Source organism: Agelaius phoeniceus, chromosome 18 (genome assembly GCF_051311805.1).
Source record: "Agelaius phoeniceus isolate bAgePho1 chromosome 18, bAgePho1.hap1, whole genome shotgun sequence".
Lineage (NCBI taxonomy): Eukaryota > Metazoa > Chordata > Aves > Passeriformes > Icteridae > Agelaius > Agelaius phoeniceus.
This window is the reverse complement of record NC_135282.1, coordinates 2,426,464-2,446,674: the sequence shown is the minus strand read 5'-3', so window position 1 is coordinate 2,446,674 and position 20,211 is coordinate 2,426,464. Positions and strand designations below refer to the sequence as shown.

The following is a 20,211-nucleotide window of genomic DNA, read 5'->3' as shown; positions in this document are numbered from 1 at the left end:
GCCGGTCCCCGAAAAAACCGATTGGAGGCCGAGCGCAATCCCCGCCCATCTTGCGCGGCGATTGGCCGCTCCACATGCCAATCAGCCCGGCAGCACCGCCCTCCCCACGGCGTGCGCATGCGCGGTGCGGAGGGCCGGTGGAGGTGAGCGGGGGCCGGAGGGGTCGGGCCTGGTTCGGTTCTCGTTCGGTTTTTGCCTTCCCCGGAGCCGCTCCGCCCCGCCGGGAGCCGCGCTCCGAGCCTGACCTCAGCCCTCAGCGCTGCCGCCAGCCAGGGGGGCCGCGGCGGGGCGCAGCGCTGAGGGAAATGCAGTAAATTCTCCGGTATCTTCTGTGTTTAGTCCTGCTTTACAGCTGTCCTGTCCAAGAGCTGCAATAGAGGGATCGTGGGGTTTTAAACCTTATCAAGAGTTTTCAGTCCTGGTTTTCAAAAGGGTCCTGTAAGTGGGTAGAGCTGGATTAAACCTGTTAAATAAAGACTCGTTCAGAACTAGCCAGAAGCGCTGCTCGGTTTTCTGCATGTATTCTTCATTGTAAAATGTCACTAACTTCTGTAGCAGCTGCCAATAAAAGTTTTCTTTTAATTATTTTTTGATTTGAAGAGTTAGGTTCAAATTTTCTGTTTATTGCCAAGTGGCACTTTTTCACACACTGAAATATTTTCTTCTGAGTCAAATAAAGTATTTCAAGCATAACAGCATGTACTGTTTGAATTGCTTACCTAATACTGAAGAGTGATATTTGACAGGAGTAGGAGCTGACATTCCTCATTATCCGTGAGGAAAATGCACACTTCAGGCATACCTTTGTGCCTTTATTAATAATATTGTGAATTCCTTGACCTGGGAATAATCAGGTTCCCCGTGAGGCTGTACAGGTCAGACTGCAAGACTGAAATAATCTCTTTTCCCTCTGTTGTTTTGGTTTTTTTTCTTTTTATATGTTTAGTATTGTCCAAGTATTGGTAGAAGTATTCTTTTATTTACTGTTTTCCAGATCCCTTTCAAAATATTTTAAGAAACATCATTATATTGAGAACCAAAATTCTGTTCAGCATGGTAAATATTTCAAGGCAAATGAAACCAATTCAGATAACCTTGAAAATAAATCCGAATATTGAAATACTGCTCAATATGTGCAGCTAAAATAGCTCATCTTAAACAAGGATTCTCATGGTAAACAACTCTCTCCCATTCCATTCCAGGTTTTGTTGCAGAGAAGCCTTGTCCTGGTTTCTGTATGAATGTTCCAGGTTTATTTCACTTTGCATTCTTACTGAGAGGGGTGCAAACACCATCATGGACAGGGTGGGTTCTGAGGAAGCAGCAGCTCTCTCTGCCCAGCCTGCCCTTGCTTCAGGCAGCAAGAAAAAAGAACTCTTTGAATCTCCTTGAACTGAGTGAGGCAGAATTAGAAGAACAGTTTGTAAGAGGTGATGGCCCAGGAGGTCAAGCCACAAACAAGACAAACAACTGTGTTGTCCTGAAGCATATTCCATCTGGGATTGTAGTGAAGGTAATTGTGTTTTGTTTTATTGAGTCACAAATTGCATCAAGACTTGCAAGTCTCCTTTCAGAATAAAGCTTTATCACAGTGCAGGTGGCATGGAAGAAAACTTTATATTTTTTTTTTCATATTTATATTTATATTGTCAAGAGTCTCAGCAAGAAGCAGTCTTGCCTGTCAGCAGATAAATAAACCTGGGGTCAGAGCTCCTTTTCCTGGCTTTGCCACCCAGTTACAGTTCTGTACTTTCCAATTAAATTAATCTTCATTGTAGCTGTCACATTCCTGTCCCTCATGTGAGTTAGAATCTCTTCCTTAGCAAGTTGATCACTCTGCAGATCCCTTTTAAGCATTTCTCTTACCTACTTCTTGTGGATTAACACCTTGAAATTAATCTTTGCTTCCTGTCACAAGGGGAAGACACAGTTAAGTTAAACTCAAGCAGCTTTCCTGGGTAAGATGGGAAGCATTAAAGATTAATGCAAAAGCCAGTCTGATGAGTTACAGTAGCAAATAATTATTAAAATATATCATCTGGATTTAAAAGTTGCAGCTGTTGTTGGTGGGAGGATGCTCTTGGCTTGGGGAGGAGGGGATTTTCTTTATTCTAATGGTAGGAATGTATAGACTGGAAGGGAAAGCTGAAGAATAAACAGGTAAAAGTTTCAGTAAAAATGTTCTTTGTATTTCTCCAGTGTCATCAGACAAGATCAGTGGAGAAGAACCAAAAGATTGCCAGAGAAATCCTGCAGGAAAAAGTTGACCTTTTCTACAAAGGAGAAGACAGTGATGTTTTTAAAGAGAAGAAAACATCAGAGAAGCAAAAGCAGGAGAAAAAAAGAAGAGCAAAGGAAAACCTAGAAAGGAAAAAGCTTTTTAAAGAGATGCAACAATTGGATAAGGAATAAACGTGAAATATTGCCTTGCCCTGGCAGGGTAAGAGAATTGTTTGTCATTAGACCCAAACACTTTTCCCACTAACAAATGATCAGGGCTTCATAAGCACAGCTGAAACCCCAGTGCTGACCTGCTGTTCCTGCAAAGCTGAGCAGATAAAAGCACTCATGTACTCCTGCCTCTCCCTGCCATCATCTCATTAATCACATTCAGCAATCAGTTTTTCTGCCAGGTCCAGGAGATAAAGGAATCCTTGTTAAAGAGGAGCTATAAGCTTTCCACCATTGTTAGCACAGACCAAAAAAAATCAATAGATTTCCTCTTGTGCAGATGACACCTTGGGCTGCTTCCTGGGAGCTCCAGCACACGAGAGCAGCACTAAAAGGTTCTCACTTCCCATTCTTAGCCAGGCAGTGCCTTCATAAATCCCTTACAAACTGGGACCAGGTTTGGGTGCTGGTTGTGGTGGTGTGAACTGAAGAGACTCCAGTCACTGGTTCTGATCCTTCAGCTGAACAAATGCTCTGTCCTGCTCACTCTGGATAAAATTTACCCAGCAGCTTTCCAGATCTGACCTGGAGTGGTGCTGAGCACTGGGGCACAGGGAGGGCCCTCCTGCAGGTCAGGGATGGTCACTCATGGCCCTCCAGTTCAGGGGTAAAACTGAGACATTACAGATAAAAAATTACCTGTCTTGGAAGCTGACTCCATCCAAACTGTGAATTAATTAATTAGAGTTGTTTGTTATGTTTATGCTGTGCTGCAGTTCAGCTTGGCCACGTTGGTACCTTCACTCATTTTGACAGTTTCCCATTTTATAGGAACAAATGCAGCTGTGTTTCCTTTGTCACCATTCCTCTGAAGCACTCCTGAAGTACATTTTTCCTGCTTTTATCCTGTTAACAACTCCAGCAGCTTAACCAGAACTTCTCTTTGATTTTTGGACAGCACCCTCACCAGCTGCCACCATGTTTTGGCCTTCAACAAAGCCCCAAAGCCAGAGTATGGATTTTGAAGGCAAGAGAGACTTGTAGAACTTCCCCTCATAGAGACAGCTGTACCCTGTGCCATGCATGGAGTGCTCCAGCAATCTGCAGGCCCCTTCCTTGTCCTTTCCTAAACTCCTGCATGAAGGTTAAAATTTCATCTGTTGACAGTTCTTGCTCCTGGAGTATGAATCTGATTAAAGTGACTGTACATAGTTTTAATACAAACTGTTAATGAAAATAAGCTTTATTACGTCAAGTAATAAATACATACAAAGATGCAAATAACAGTTTTAGTAATTTATCCAGAATGTTCATTTTTCTTTTCTTTTTTTTTTTTTTTTTGCAAACTTTAAACTGAAATCTCCAGCCTTAATGTAGAAATTAGCTTTCCAGGACCTTGTTATTATTTAATAGGTTTCCCTATTTTCCATATAGCTCATGCACTTTAAGTGGACTTCAAAGCACTAACAGTCATGCAAATGTTTATGCAAAATGAACAAAAAAAGGAAAAATAAGAGAAGGGGAAGGTTATTTCTAAGCAGGGTCTATGCTGTATGACAAATTGTGACTTAGCAGACTACTAGGTACAGCATGCTATTCTGCATTTATTAAAAAAATCCTTAGAGCTTATGTCAAACTTTGAAAGATTGACGTTTTGGGGATAAGTGAACATAGTCAAAGGAAAAACAAAAAACAGAATGAGGCTGTGGCTGGATAAGAAGAGAACTGAAATATAGCCTGGGAGAGAAAGAGCATTCCTCTGCATGCACTTCAGTTTCCATGTTTTAGAAACATTTTAGGGAGTTTTAATGTCTTTAGAAAATGCAAACCCTCAGTAAGGTGAAAAATCCTTGGGTTGTTTTTTTTTTCCCCCCGTTGTTAACTGTACATTTTTGCAAGGGCAAAACAAGAACGGTAAAACATTCAAAATAAAGGAGTTTGTCTGAATGTTTCAAGAGTCAAAAAGAATAAGTGTTACTTTTTCTTCATGGGGAGATGGAGAACCTTGCATCTGAAGCTGGGCTAGGACCTCGCATTTCGCTCCGTCTCGGCCAGGCACTCCCGGACTAATCCTCTAGCATGGATAATGCCTGCAAAAGAGGTGCTGGTTTAAATCATCCCATCAAAAGTGTCTGAAATCATCCCATTCAGGCCACACTTGCAGTGACAGTGCACAGAAAGGTTTATGTATTTCTGTCCCCAGTTGCCAAGGCTACCAGAGAAGGCCTCAGCAGAGGGGACAGCCCCAAACTGCCACTAAACAAATCTGCCTTCCCAAACTTGCATTGTAAATGGAAAAGGGACTAAACCAGGGATCAGAACACAGTAAGATTTGTAAGTCTGCAGTGGCAGGTAGGTCTTAATGTGCAGTGTGGGCCTCCTTAAAATCAAAGATTTAAGGGGGAAAAAAAATCTTACTTACCAGTGGGTTATTTTGCCAGTGGAGTGAAACAAATTACAAAGTTACTTGGGGAGTCATTTTAGCAAGCTCTTAATGCCTGGGGATAGTTCTCCTCTGGGAGAATGCATCAAAATCCAAGACATCATAATACTGTTAAAGACAAGTTGTGTTTCTCATGTAAAAATAAGATTTTTTTTTTTTATGGTGTGCACAGAAAGTTCCCCCTAACACTGGCTCAGCTCCCAGTGTAAATCATCACCCCTTTACATACTGCTCTCATCTGATGGACATGATGTGGAATTTTCCTCTGTAAGTCCTATTGCCTTGAGTTCCAGCAATCTGGACTTTGGTTCATAATCCTGGAACTAAAAGTGGATTCATGCTCACAGAGCTGCTGGAAGAGCAGAGCTTGAGAGAGGTGTTAAAATGAGAGGTGGACAGATTTTCCTACAAGAAAGGTTAATATTTCGCCGACTAGGCAAGACAGAAGGTGATTTCTCTGCTCATCATGCTCCTTAACAAGGCAGAGGAAGGGCAGCAAGGCAATAGAGGGGGGTTAATCTCTAGAGATAAAGGTTTCTGTTTCTAGAAGGCTCCTAGCCCAGATCACAGCAGCTGCCTGCTGACCTGGGAGGACTCGGTGAGTGCGAGGCTTGGCAGAGGTTAAAGTGCCACGGAGGAGGAAAGCTGCAGCTGTGGGATGCAGAAACATGAACTCAAAGCAGTGTGTTAGACCTGGATCTGGTGGCAGGGTGCCCAGTTCATGCAGCAGAGCTACTCTGAATAATGTAGAACACTGGGAATTGGGCCAGTTTTAGAGGTCAGTAGTGCTCAGGAGCAGGCAGAGCTGGGGACAGGGACTTTATTCAGGGATAACCTCCGTGGCCATGGAGGCAGCAGTCACGTGTTACCCTCAATCATTCTGCTCTCACACTTGCACATGCTCCTTCAGCCACCAGGCTCCCAAAATGGAAAGAGAGGTACCTTTGTGACCAAAAGATGGCAGCAAAAAGTATTTATTCAGGATTTTGTGCAACACAGGCAAGTCACAGTGGCAGCATTGTATCTTAAACCTATCTTGTTGCAAGAGGCAGCAAAGCAACTTTTTCCTCACTGAACCAAACCATCCAGCCCAGAGAACATCTGCATCTCTCTCAGTCTCTCTCAAGCTGTCCCCATTAGCCTGTTGCCATTCATGATCTATTAATACTGACTCAGGCAATGCAATAAAGAGAGACTCCAGCAACATTGATTTTAGCTGGGCCAGATTCCACTTACCACTCATCAGCAGACTTTATTGCATCCTTTCCCAGAACAGCTACTAGTCATTTTATTGCATGTCATGGCAGATATATTACTCTTCCATAATGGCTGAGCCTTAAATAAAGCTTTGTAGTCTGGGGTAAGTGTAAGGGGGATTTGCAAGGTGCTGAACTTAGTCTGTTACAATAACATTCCCATTCCGGGTTGAATGCATGAGCCAATCTCATCACAAGGACCACAGGAAGGGAGGAAAAAGTGAGCATGGCATGCTAGAGAAGGAGAGAACTGCCAGTGCAACTGCTGTCTGTGGCCCTTCAGGGTCATTTCAGGAGCTGGAGCAGTGGAATGTCCCATGTCTGCTCCTTCAGAAATATCCCTGCACGTCCCCTGCAGAGGACAATGCCAGGCTGATGTCAGCAGTGGGACACGCAGGGGTTTCTTTTACACTCCAAGGAAGGGGCTTTATTACCCCTTTTAGCTGACAAAGCAAAGCTGGAGACACTCATCAGCCAGCCCTAAAAGCTGCTCTGTCCCTTTCTAGTGGACTTTTAATGACATGCACTTGACAGGAGGTAACAGAGCCTAAGCAGCCCCACTCTCCTCTGCACAGAGTTCTGTTCATGTTTGACATCTCAGCCTGAACAGCCTCCCCTAACACCTTTTTGGGGATTTTTTTGTAGCTCTTTTCTCCACCAGCCTCAATGAGAACTACCACAGAGTTGTATTTCTTTAGGCAAAATGCACTTCAGTGAATATTCCTGGGCCAAGTAGATGGGAGATGAGTATGAGATGTAAACAATGCTTGGCTGTGGATTTTGGGGAGGTGGGAGGAAAGGGAATTGAAAGAGCAAGAAAATCGCCAGAATGTAAAAGAATGTATCCATGAAAGGTTCTAGAATATGAATTATTTGAATTTGATTTTGGATTACTAACTGAAACTCCCTGTATGCACATAAGACACTTTTTGTCACCGTTTATCTATCAAATACTGCTCAGACAGAGCATACCAAGGTCTCAGTTGCTGGTTAATCCTCCCACTTTTAGGAGGAGCTCAAGCTGTCTCTTTTCAAAGGAAATAGTTGTCATTAAGCTGTATACAAGTAGTCAGTGCACAAAGTGAATGGGAAATGATTATTTTTTAAAGGAAGTTTAAAAGTTACCTCTTTTTAGCCTCTCCATCGCACTTTTACTCCCAGCATATGTAGGTCTAATCTCTTTTCCTAATTCTTCTATGATAGCTAGAAGTTCTGCATATTTGCTCTGTGGTACTTGACTGCTGCTGGTGCCCTGTAGTTGAAAGTAGATTAATCTCAGTCAAATACTGTAAAAACAAAACAATTACAAGAAACAGCAAGTGGAAGTTTATGGAAGACCAGGAATAGCCCTGTAAATCACTTTTTAAAAGAACAAAATTTTGGGATTATTATATAAACATGATTTTTTTTTAAATTGCTGCGACAGTTGGACACAATGCTATGTGCCCTTCAAAAATGGGGATCAACTGTGAGGATGCAGCTGCAAGCCTTGGACTTTGGGTGAAGCAAAGTTAAAACAGTCCTGCAAAACCAGCAAACCTGGAACTGCTTACTTAACCCTGTTTCTGGTTTTTCCATGTTTCAGTGTATATTTTGTGGAGAAATTTACCAGGTGGGGAGACCGAGAAGATAAAACTGAATAGAAATATTGAGCTTTTAACAAATAACTTTAAAATACGTACGTGCCCTTACAGAACATTATTCAAGACATTTCTCTGTGACTCAGACAGGACAGGACTAGCAGTTAATTAGGAACCAACCTCACTCAGCACTCAGCTTAGCCTAATTTGATCCCCAGACATGTGCAAGGAAGCAGTCTGCCATTTGGGTTTGATTTCAGACCTTGGTGGGAGGGAGGAGCACCTCAGATTACAGCCCACAATCCCTGCCACCATGCAAAGGCAGGGTCAGTGATCTGATAAAAAGGAAAAGAAGCAGAGCTGTACCTGCATCCCTTGTGTATAGCCTAGGGATGGGGGGCCATAGTCGTTTATGAGCTGTCTGTATTGTGCTGATGTTGCCATACTTGTGGAGGGAGAGTGAACACCCCCAGCTGCAGAGAGAAAAGAAAAAAAAAAAGAAAACAAATTTTTTATTATCTAAAGATTAATTAGTCTGTTACACTGGGACACATTTTAATCACTTCTTCCTAAAGCTGTGACCTCTCACCTTTGCCTGAGATCACTAATGACATTTCTGAGTGTCACTGCTAGGAGGAGAATGGCTGAATTAATGCTTCTCTCATGTCTGATGAACACTTGGAAATAGCACAGCCTGCAGCATTATCAGTGCAAATTGTTTGCCTAAAAGTGAAGCAGAGTGCAGCATGACAGGTTGTTCTGCCTAGACAAACTGCAAGTATTAAGGAGCCCTATTTTTGCATATATACATTCCACACAGATGAGTCTAATGTGCCAGGCTATTTTTACTTTTTCAGTGCAAGTTATCTGAAAGTAATTTTGCAACTCAAAGTGTCATCACATGGTCAAAGCAAGTTACCCTCAGTACTATTTTCAGCCAATGCCAAAACTATTCCTAGGGAACAGTCAGTTGTGGTACATCAGATCTGCTGCTCATTGTGTGACATGGGAGGCGAGGAGTGCTACCATTATTCCTCTTTGTGTGATATCAAACATTTTTAGTCAAATTGTGCTGTATAAGTAGATCAAAGGGAAAATAACATCACTTTGTGTTATGGTTACTTTTTCTAAAGTTATAAAAGATTATATTCACATCTAATGAGTTTTGAGTCAGTTACCAGCTCCAGAAACAGACTCTAATGTCATCACTGACAAACTGCTCCAGAAATGAGCAATCCAAACACTTTCTCCCCCTTGTCCCACAAAGGTAAGAATTTAGGTTTGAGAAACAATGGTTTGATTTTTTTTAAAGGGCTTTAATTATACTGCCCACTTCACAAGTGTGCTAAAAACCCTGCTGGTTATGCACTTGGCATCAAGGGAGCACCACAGCACTGAACTTCTTCACTCTTGCAGCCCAAGTGCCCTTGCATCCATGGATGCTGTTGTCTTTGCCTGTAGGCACAGACACAGACTGCCTGCTGTCTGGAAATATCTCCCCCCTTACAAACTCCTTTGCTGAAAATTCCCAACTGTCTTTCAGATGAGGAACAGATCTCATTTACCAGCCTTCATTTAAATCTAAATTAAACTGATGCTAAAAGTCACTGGGGCTCAGAACTATGTAAATCTCTAGCTTTGTTTTAAAGTTGCAAATTACTTCATTCCTATTTCCCCCTCTCTACAAAAAGAAAGGGCCAGCAGTTACTCTGTAAAAAGCTCTGCTGAACATAGTGGAACAGACTCTTTTCCTCAGATGGGAAGTCTCTTTCCACTTCAGAGTTATCACAGGATACCACTCATTACAAGAAGAGAGCATGTTCTTAATTTTTACTAGTTAACCAGAGGTGAAATCCCAAAAAGGCAAATTGGGCTGGTCACTAAGTCACCTTAAAAAAAAAAAAAAAAAAAAAAAAAAAAAAAAAAAAAAAAAGCAAAGTTTCTCTTTGTCTTTAACAAAGCTGCTAAATTTTATGTCATTACAACCTGCAGTTTCATCACTGAGGTTTCACATGGAGCTAATTTTGCTTAAGCATAGTAAATCCCCCCCAAAAAAACAACAGAGCCATAGAGTAGGGCACTGTAGGAACAGCACAGTTGTCAGCCACTCTCTCAATTAGTTCTTCACATTATCACCTCAAAATACATGCACAAGTGTAAGATCTCTCCATGTGAAACTCAGTACTTCAAGTCCAGATGACTGAATTTCAACAATTACCAAACATGACACAACAGCAAACCGCATCTCTTTTCCAAGGTCTTCAAAATGCTTCAAAAACATTAATGAGCCCCTTGTGCTGCAAGGTAAGAAGGTTTAATTACCTCAATTAAGCAGAGAAAGGCTTAAGTGATTTTTCCTCACGTACAATAAAACAAAAGATCCATCCTGCAAAGACTTGTCTCTGAACTGTTGTTGCAAGCAGTCACATCCAAGAGCTGGGAGCTCCAAACTGGATGTGGATAAGGCAGGGACTCCCAGGACCAGACTTAGAATCCTGCTCTGCCCACTGAGCAAAACTGAGCTGCAGCCCATGCAAAACTTAGAGCAACTGACTGATCCCATATGGGTTGATGAAAACATAGTGGTTAAGGGTATCAGGAGATGGTGGGCATTGGACCAGGGGTCACAGCACTAAGCCTGGTTTGGGAAGCACTTGGATAATGCTCTCAGGCACGTGCTGTGAGTCTCAGGGTGTCCTGGCTGATGGGTCCCTTCCAACTCAGCATGTTCTGTGATATCACAGCACAGACAATTCAGCGATTGTTTCACATTCTGTGATTTTAGCAATGACACACACTTGGTCTGCAGGAGATAACAGCGCGGGGTCCATTAGACAGGACAGACAAACTCTCCAACACAAAGCAGAGAGTTGGCTGACCGAGAAAAGTTTCACAGGCGTGGAAACAGCCCAGGGGCCTGACCCCAGCTGTGGCTGGGTGACACGGAGGGACAAAAGGGAGCAGGGAGCGAGGAGGGATGCGCGGAGCGGCGCGGCCGGGGCGCTGCAGAGCGCGCTGCAGACACTAGAGGCCATCTGAGAGCGCCGGGCCCTGCCAAGTGACAGAGCCTGGTAACCATGGTGAGTTTACCCGTTTCTTTGCAGTCTGCATCAAAAATGTAATAAGACATAATGCCATGCGCCGACCACTTTATCAGCAGCAGCAGCAGGCCCGGAGAACAAAGGAAAGGATTTGGCTTGGCCGCGGTACCAGCCTCCATACATCCATGTCAGAAGTTGTGCCAGTCAAACTCGGCTGGAGGGGGGGAAAAAAGGAAAAATCCTTGGTTTCACCTCAATTTTAAATGATGCGGTCATGAAAATGAAATTAATTGGGGGGTGGGGGGGTATTAGTATCTCACAGGGCAACAAGCTTTTTGACCTATCACTTTGTATGTTAATCTCAGGGAGAAGCCCTGGGTCTTGGATGACTATTACTCAATTAACCCAAAATTCAGCTGCATGTCTGAGCAGTCTGTGTATCTCGGATTTAAAAAAAATTTTAAAACCCCCACCAGATATTGCTATTATAGTTAGAAATTAGGCCAGGAAGTCTCACAGTCAATACCCAGTCAAAAATCGGTGTGATGATTAGGTATTCACTAGAGAGAAAAAAGGAGGGGGGATCTAAATTGAGGCTTGCTCTCTCCAACGTTAAAATGACAATGGAGACAGTTAAGAACTGACAGAATGAAAAGGGAGTGTGCTTGGTACTGAATTTCAGTGGCACCCTGTATCACATCCCAAATTGTCTTAGTGCTTGCTGTTGTTTAAAACCTAAATTAATACACACACTTTCCTCCCTTCACTTTCCCAATTAAATGTACACAAAACCTTGTAGATCCCCACTTATTCTAGAGCAAACAATGTCATTTATTTCTGTATTCTAGCAGAAGACTGCCACAAGCATTTCTCCCCACAAAAATATAGTGATTTTCTTGTTAATTAATATTAATCTTTATTAATTATGGGGGGGTATAGCAAACAGAAATGAGATTTTGGTATCAAAATCTCTTCCTTCCAGCAGTCTCTCTCAGCCCAAATTAACACCCTGAGAGACAAAGGATCTCAAATCAATCTTTGTTTGCCTAAACTCCTGCTGACCAGGAACCTTCTCATTAATTCCTGATAGGTTTGTAGGGATCCCTTCAGCTCCAAGCCTGAGCAATGATGACCAATTTGCTGCTTCAAGATTTAATTCTTAATTCTATTACTGCTGCTTGCTGGAAAAATAACAGGGAAGGCAACTTGCTGAGCACCCTGAAGGAAACAGCAGGAGCAGGAACACTTGGGTACACTCACCTGATCCACTTTGGCAGATGCCAAGGCATCCACACAGCTCAGCTACCCCCCTGTTCCACAGGCAGCAAAGGAAAACCAGGAACAGTCACACAACTCACTGAGATACTCATGTAGGACTGACTTGGACAAGCCAAGGGCCAAACCCCCTGGATGTGTGCTTCCCAATCCCCCTGGATGTGTGTTTCCCAATCCCCCTGGATGTGTGCTTCCCAATCCCACTGCATGTGTGCTTCCCAATCCCACTGCATGTGTGCTTCCCAATCCCACTGCATGGGTGTTTCTCTTCTGCCCTGTACTTTGTAAGGCCCTATAAAACCACATTTTACAGACCCTTTCCACACATGAACACAAGAGCATGTAAGAGGAGATACCTGCAGCCTGGACTTTATCCAAGGTACGTGGTGCAGCCAGTGGAATCTCAGCAGTTCTCCCTCTGTTTCACAAACCCTGCAAGCTGAGGCTGCTTGAAACATCGAGGCTGTTGCCATTTCAGTGGCTCGTGGTCACCACCCCTCCAGAGCCCAGTGCTGGAGGTCGCTGCCTCTGCCACACCCTGCAGAACCTCCTCATGGGGTCCTGACCATATGGGCTGCCAGACAACGAGGCTGGTACTGAAAGGATATAAATTCTTCTGCCCTAAACTAGGCAACTTTGCAAGAAAACACATGAGAAATGCTCCTGAAGCTGCTTTGCCAACACTCACCGTGAGGCATCCTCGAGCACCAGGGGAGAGGTAACAGCTTCACCCAGCACAGCTATTTCTGCAGCGAGTAGCTGAACACAGCTGGAGTGTTTTGGCTGACTACAAGAATATTTTATTCCTTAGCCCTCTATACTCTTTGGTTTGGGTTCAACAAGAGCTCCTTGCCATCCATGGGACACCACATGCATGTCTACACAAGTGGATCCACGGCACAGCCAAACCACACACTGAATTCTAACAGCAGCTGCCAACCCAGAGCTCAAACAGAGCCCCCGCTCCCCCCAAACTTCCCATAATTTTTAAAATTTAAAATAACGGACCCTGTTCTCATTTGCACAAACCATTCCTTATAGCACTGGCTGTGAAAATTGTATTTTCACCCACTATTTCTCCCTTGAACAGCCCTTGTGGAAGGAACAGACCTTTCTTTGAATAAAACTATTTCCTTTAAAAAAAACGCAGTGCGCAGACACATAAATATGTTCTCAAGAACTAGGACATTCTTTATCGTAACAGCCAGAGGCCTTGCTCTTTTGATCTGTCACACTCTGGGCCTTTCCTCTGCTACTCTTGTGCTATTTAATCTTTCCATGTGGATAACGGTCATGGTTTATGTCTCCTCTTCCTGCCCTCCTGTCTCTTTCTTTATCAGAAAAACTAAAGCCAGTCCCTTGACTCCCCACCATTCTTCTTTTCTTGCTTAAGCTATTCCTACACCAGCAAGTTATTTGGCACCACAAGGAACAGATCAAGAGATTAAAGCATTTGGTATGTGTACACCACATGTAGCTGGCCTAAGGGGGTATGACTTAAGGTTAGATTTTAGTCTGATCCCCCAGACTAGGAGGGCATGGTTCAAAGCTGTGCCATCTTTGGTTTGGATCCCTGTGTTCCCCTTGCAAGGGATGGAGCATCCGTGTTGCACAACTGGAGCAGAGCTCCTGGGCCACTTTTATCCAAGAGGAATCCAGTTAGCCTGAACCCAAACCACTCTGCAGCAAAACCAAGGTGCTGGGTGGGGACCGTGGAGATTGGCTGACTGTGAAAACCACACTGTGAAAACTGCTCTCAAGCAAAACACTCAGAGAGGCAAAGCCAAAAGTGCCCATTTTCTAAATGCCCAAACAAGTCCACTTCAAAAAAATTGCTAATTCTGAAACATGTTTAGAGAGCTTCTTTTTGCATCATACTTAACTTCACACGGACTTCAAGAGATCAGGGATCCAGCAAATTTCAGTCTGAATTGGAGAGGGGAGCATATTTCCTAGAAATTATCCCCCCTGCTAAGGCACAAACACTTTGCTCTCTGTTCTGCCTACAAAGAGTATTCTTTCCAGTACTCCCACTCCAAAAACAACCTCTCAATATGGTCAACAATATCAAACAGAAGCTGTCTCTGTAAAGGGCGACAAGCAAGCCATGTGCTCCAGCAAGTCTGCAGTGCGGTGCTGAGAACAGAAGGGCCGGCCTCGTGTGCTGGTATCATTTCTCAGGACTGAATGGAACTGGTCTCTCCAGCTGCCAGCTACAGCCCCAGACAGGGAAATGGTTTTCATTTCACCTCCCAGTGAGAATTTGCACTTTTCACAAGAAACTTGTGGTTGCTGCAAGGTTTGGCAGGTGCACTGAGAGCCCCTTTGGTCCTCAGCTCCAGCAGCACTTGTTGTACAGGCCACGACTTGTTCATGTGGAGCCAAGACACAGCTCCTTCCCTTGTCACTGTCAGCTGGAATTGGTGTTTCCAGACCCTACAAATGACAGTTTTTAAGCTTTTTTACATGAACAGGACTTTGTCTCAAAACCTGACACTTCTGCAAGGATGAGAATGAAAGTAGAAGAAAATCCCAAGCTGTTTCTGCTAGCTTCTGTATCTTGAAACACATTTTCTCTGACCTGTGCTTAGTCTAAACAAAATAGGAATGCTGGTGAATATCCACTGAGCCAGAAAACACATGAAAACATGGTGAAAAACAAACTACAGACCTATTCACAGCTGGTGTAAGTGTCAAGTTCAGCTTAAGTCAATGGAGATGCTCTACATCACCTCAGCTCAGCAGCTGGTCCCTTACAGAGAAATAAGTCAAACAATATGAAACACAAGACAGATGAGGAGGAAACAGTACTTCCCAGGAATCAGTAGGATAAGCAAGAGAAGACAAACAAATCAAAACATGGTTGTTAGAAAAGGTAACAGAGGTTCCCCTGGGACACTGCAGGGTCAGGTGAGGCTGGGCAGGTAGAGCCACTGCAGGTCCTTAATAGAGCTCATTTACAGCCCAGGCAGAGAAGGTGCTTGTGCAGGAGATTAAATGGGGGTCCCCAAGCACAGGCAGCTTGGAATTGAGAGCTTGGGGTACTACATGCAGGAACCCAATTCCCTGAGCACAGGCCCTCTAGGAAGGTGACTTCAGAAAAAATTCGGACAAAACACTGCGAGCCTGATTGCAGCCACCCTGGGCCAAGTGTCAGCACTGACCTGGGCAACAGGGAAGAGGAGCAGGCACTGAATTCTGCTGTGACAACACATTCTCCTTCCCTCAGCCTGGTGTAAGGCAGAGGAGTCAGCACCCAGATGCTTCCAGCATCCTGAGTCACTTGTGGAGCAGCTGCATTTTCCTCACCCGCAGTCATCCCCAGATCTGCCGACAACCCACAGAGGTTTCTTCCCCGTATTTCCTCCTCCACAGCCAGCTCCTCTCCCTCTGGACTTCAGTCCAGGACTGGATTCCCAAAGCATGCTCCCATGCAAGAACAGAGCCCAGGCACCCACCAACCACAACTGCTTCATCTGACTGATGTGCAGTTTAAGTATAATTTTGCAGAGTGGCTACTCTCAGCCTCAACTTGAGAGGAGTTTGCTCTGCAGCAAGGACGCGGCTCCAAGAGCTGAGTCGACACTGCCTTCCCAAATACTCCTGCACCAGAAGCCCTGCACTGCAGGGAAGCAGCATTACCTCCCAGAGGAAAATCCCTGTGAGATCCACAGCTGCCCAGAGCCCTCCGTCGGCCGAGACCAAAATATTCAGCATTCATATAGAGAGGTTTCTGCAGGGCTGATTTCAGGCCAAAAGGGACAGATTTCCTGTTTTCCTCTCCTCTGCAGGACGGTGGGGGGGGTGGGGGGTGGGGGTCCTTCACCCCAGTTTTGGAAGCAAACCCAGGATTTATCCTCCTGGCTGGGGGGCATTTAATTTAGGCACAATAGAGAAGCAATCTCCTCCAAATCAGAATTAAGCTCCAGAAAGGAGGGGGCCATTTGCAGTCATATCACTCTGAATGCGATATGTGCAACTGCAAGGACTGCTTTGTCTAAGTCCCTTGGCCTTAGGCCACGGTGCTGGCAATACCACTAGCTAGAGGAAGAGCTGGTGCGTGAGGATAATGGCAGAAGACAGGGAGGGAAGAGAGAGCCCATTTTGGATTCAGAGGAGGACGTTCTTTCATTGAAAAGATTCTGGGGGTGTTGAGGATGATCCGAACTCAGAAGAGAGGACAACTTAGACAAGAATAGTTCCAGCATGACAGCAAACTGCTGCTAACTTGCCGATACAAGGGGAAAAGGAGGGTGGGAGAGAAGGGGAAGATAAAACTGCATGAAAGAATCCAAAGCCCTGATCGCAGCCGGAGCGTTGGAAAGCACAGACACGGCAGCGAGAGGGCTGGAGACAGAAACTTCACCGCTCGGCTCGCATTGTGCGCGGCATGTCTGAGCCGGGATTTTGCAGTCCCTGCTCGCAGAGCAGCCAGACTCGGATCCCCTCCACTGCATGACCTAATCCCCACCCCTCACCCACCATCGCAAAATACCACCTTTGTTTTCCCTGCAATTTTACGGCTGTTCCGGAGAGCAAGGACCAGGTTCTCGTGGGAGCCGCCAGGAGAACGGTTTCCCTTTGCGGGGCTTTGTTATGTTTCTTTTTTTTTTTTTTCTTTTTTTTTTCCCCCCTCCGGTGACACTTCTGCTTTTTGTCACAAATCCTCGGCACATCCCCTGCTCCCCGACCCTTCCGCAGAGCAGCACTCGAGCCCCACGGTGCTCCCCACACACGACCCCGGTTCCCCGAGCCTCTGCACCCTCGCAGCCCCACCGAGCTCAGCTCCATGCAGGATCGAGGTGGCACAGCCACCTCGGCTCATCCACCAGCTGGTGACGAGTCCTTGCAGTAAAATATGATTGCTGCTCTCCTGGTAGCTAGAACAGAGATGCATCCCGGAGATCCCTTTCGCTCCTCAGCTTCCCAGGATCACAACCACTAACGGTGCTGTAAAAATCACCCAGGCACATTTCCCTCCCTCCTAAACCCAACTCAAAAACTTTTTCTCAGGGAAAAAAAAAAAAAATCAGCCTGATTTGTGGCTGTCTGATGCCAGTCCTGCAGGCTGGGCTGCGGGGATGGGAGACAAATACGATTTTTTTAAGTCAGAACCAACTTCTCCATTTTGGTGCTGTTTAATCGGAGCCGACGAGCACAGATTAGCGAGATCCCTTCCAAATATCCCACAGCGAAGCAATTGCTGCTGCGGCTTTGTTCAGGCTGCACCGATTCACACACGGAGACCCGATGTACAGCAGCACCGCAGCACCGGCAAAAACCCGCCGGCTGATGCCTTCGGAAATCGGGAAAAGAAAAACGGGGGAACGTAGTTTAAAAAAGAAGAAGAAAAAAAAAAAGGCAAAAAGTTAACGCTGTCAAGGAAACTTTTTAAAGAGGAAAGTTGGAAAGACTCCTGTACAAATCCAAGGATGAAGAGTGATTTTTAAACAGGAGTTTTTTAAGAAATAGTGCAATCCCTGTGTGCCCCCCCATCCCCAAAAAGTCTCCAGCGAGCGGAGCGGGCTCCTCCGCTCGGGATGCGGGGGAGACTCCGACGGGGGAGCGCTGACCGAGGGTCGCCTCGAGGCGCTGGCGGTGCCTCCGCCGGCGGAGCTCCGGGACTCCCCTCCGGCCCGCGGAGCGCGGCCCGGGGCGGCCCCGCCGCCGGAGGAGGCGTGAGGCGAGGCGAGGCGCGGGGCGAGCGGCCGCACTTGCGGCGTCCCGCCAGCAGCGGTCCTCGCTGAGGCGCCGCCGGAATATTCCTGATCCAGATCAATCAGCCGCCCCGGGGAGCCGAGCATGGAGGAAACCCGGCGGCCGGAGCCCCGGAGCGGCGGCGGCGGCGGCGCGGGGCCGGGCGGGCGCGGTGCCCGGCGCGGGGGCGGCGCGGAGCGGGGCTGGCGGCGCCGGCCGGCGGGCGGGCGGGCGCGGGTAATGGCGGCGCGGAGCCGCTGCCCCGCCATACCGGACTGGGCACAAACTCGAGTCCGGGGCTTCCCCCAGGTGCCGGTGCGGCACCCGCCGCTCGCCTCCCAAACTTGCCACCCAGTTGCCGCCGCGGACTTACCCGGGTTGAGGGGAGTCCCGGGGATGTGGGCGTTCAAGTTGGGCTTGTAAGACATTCCCAGAGACATGGCCAGCGGGAGGAGGAGAAGCGTCCTGAAATTCAGCGAAGCGTCTCCGTGTCTCCCAGACACTTTGGGTTGTTTACAGCAGTAGCAGCACCGGCAAATATGGCCGTCAGTTATATTGACACCCACAATGCAATATATCATCCATACATCATGAGGAGACGCGGATCCAAAAACTTTGGGGGAGAGCCGGCAGCCACCCGCCGCGGCCGCCCGGCGCCCCGCGCACGGCGGCGCGGAGGGCGGGGGCGCGGCGGGCGGGGGCGCGGCGGGGGTGCGCGGCCATCCCCTCACAGACAATGGAGCTCCCCTCAGGGACCGCCGGCAGGCAGCGGGGCGGGCGGGCGGCGGCGGCGGCGCGGAGCCCGGCGGTGGCGCGGGGGGGGGGCTGTTTTAATTAACTTCGGAAAGTTTTGGCACAAGTTGCGGGTTTGGCCGGGCTGTGCCCGCGGCGGGGCGGGCGGCGGCCCCTGCCAGCCCCGGGCGGCCCTCAGGGCGGCCCGCGCGCCGCCGCCTTCCCGCCTCCCCCTCACCTCAGGCCGGGCGTTCACCCCGCGTCCATCCCCCCGCCAATCTCCATGGAAAATACCTGTTGATAATTATAAAATAAAATGTTCTTTTTTTTTTTTTTTTTCTCGCCCGCCCCCCTAGATGCCGCCAAGAAAAAAAACTGCCCTTTTTTTATTTCCTTTTTTTTTTTTTTTTTTTTCCAAACCACTAGCTCTCTCCGCTTGAAGGTGGAAGGTTAATGTGGATTGCAGCTTCTGAGGGACTAAAAAAATATGGATCTCGTTGACAATTGGCACATTTTCTGCTTGCAAGCAGCAGTAAAACTTCCCCACCAAATTTTTTTTTTTAATCGGGTTAAATGATGAAGCTTTCCAGCATACGTCTGCCATCAGAACTCATCCTTTGCATTGCTAGATATTCAGGTTTGCTCTTTCTGTTAATTCATATCAAATACACTCGAAAATTGTTCCAGATTTATCCCAACAAAACTGCTTGGGATCTGGACAATCTCTCCTTAGGTGCACAGCCTGAGACCCCCCACATCAGACCCCCACATATATTTTACCAGCAGGCACTCTGAGATTTGATCGTTTTATTGCATGTGCTACTTAATGTCCATCCATGGCCTCATACTGCTCTTAATGGCAGTGACAGCAAACACTGAGAGCCTGATCCTGCTTCTTGGAGATTGGGGCACATTCCTGGTCAGTGACACTGACCCAGGCCCAGAGTGGCCGGCCCTGCAGAGGGAAGCAGGTAACACCTCCATCACAGAGACATGGAGAAATCAAATTATTTCCTCTGCATAAAGGAGAATTGAGGAAGAATGGGAAAAGAGGAGCAGCTTTGAGCCCCCAGCTCATGCCCTACTGACTGTGCACTGCATGAAAGAAACATCTGAAAATTCTGACTGGTCCCAGATGAAACACCGTTGTATTTTATTTCCACACCAAGTGCTCGACTCCAGCGATCCTGGTGAATTCCAGACTGGCACTGACTGTCCTTACTGATCCATGCTCTGGTCTACTAGAGAGAGGTCCTGAGAGCCCCAGGCTCAGAATTACATGCTCAGGGACAGTAGTTTCACACTGGTGCTTGTGATTACAACTGTGCAATTCTTCTTAGAGCCCTGAAAGGCTGCACTGGTAAACCTTCACTGTGTGAGTGAAAACTCTGCAAACCTAAAGCTCCACTTCCAGATTTGTAAATAACAGCCTTTCTGTTGAATCCTGGAAGGCCAGCGAAGTCCTGCACACCACTCTGGGATTTTCCATCCTGTGGTTGTTTACAGTCACACCAAGTGAGAGCGGAATGGGAGCACTCCGAGCTTGCCGTGCTTTTCACAGCTTTACACCAACTCTACAAAACTGAGCTCAGAGCAACACTGTGAAGGACAAGATCCCCTGTGTTTTAATAAAGACAGCTTCAAAATATCCAGTATTCTGAGGGGGAGGCAGGGGATGTGGGAAAAGTCCTGTAAAGTTTATTCTTCCTTCAGCACAAGGCACTGTGAGCTTTGGAGCAAGGTGTGAGGGCCAGGCTTGATGAGGTGGTCAGGCTTGTAGGGCAGCATGGTTTGTC

The 20,211-nt window shown here is 46.6% G+C and overlaps 2 protein-coding genes across 4 annotated transcripts; one reads left to right on the top strand and one right to left on the bottom strand.

Annotated features, from left to right (window-relative positions):
- The first annotated feature begins 60 nt into the window (after positions 1-60).
- Positions 61-3,675, top strand: MTRFR (mitochondrial translation release factor in rescue). Of its 2 annotated transcripts, XM_077187918.1 has the most exons (4): positions 61-143; positions 1,203-1,513; positions 2,200-2,440; positions 3,350-3,675. In XM_077187918.1, the coding sequence occupies exons 2-3, from the start codon at positions 1,238-1,240 to the stop codon at positions 2,410-2,412; spliced, it is 489 nt and encodes a 162-aa protein (XP_077044033.1). In that variant the 5' UTR covers positions 61-143; positions 1,203-1,237; the 3' UTR covers positions 2,413-2,440; positions 3,350-3,675. The 2 variants fall into 2 exon arrangements, with proteins under 2 accessions (XP_077044033.1, XP_077044032.1); XM_077187917.1 differs by having other exon boundaries at positions 84-322; positions 2,200-3,675.
- Positions 3,617-18,509, bottom strand: CDK2AP1 (cyclin dependent kinase 2 associated protein 1). Of its 2 annotated transcripts, none has more exons than XM_054645452.2 (4): positions 18,057-18,509; positions 8,037-8,143; positions 7,216-7,342; positions 3,617-4,481 (listed from the first exon to the last, which is right to left on the bottom strand). In XM_054645452.2, the coding sequence occupies exons 1-4, from the start codon at positions 18,262-18,264 to the stop codon at positions 4,414-4,416; spliced, it is 510 nt and encodes a 169-aa protein (XP_054501427.1). In that variant the 5' UTR covers positions 18,265-18,509; the 3' UTR covers positions 3,617-4,413. The 2 variants fall into 2 exon arrangements, with proteins under 2 accessions (XP_054501427.1, XP_077044034.1); XM_077187919.1 differs by lacking the exon at positions 18,057-18,509 and adding an exon at positions 15,629-15,784.
- Positions 18,510-20,211: the final 1,702 nt, after the last annotated feature.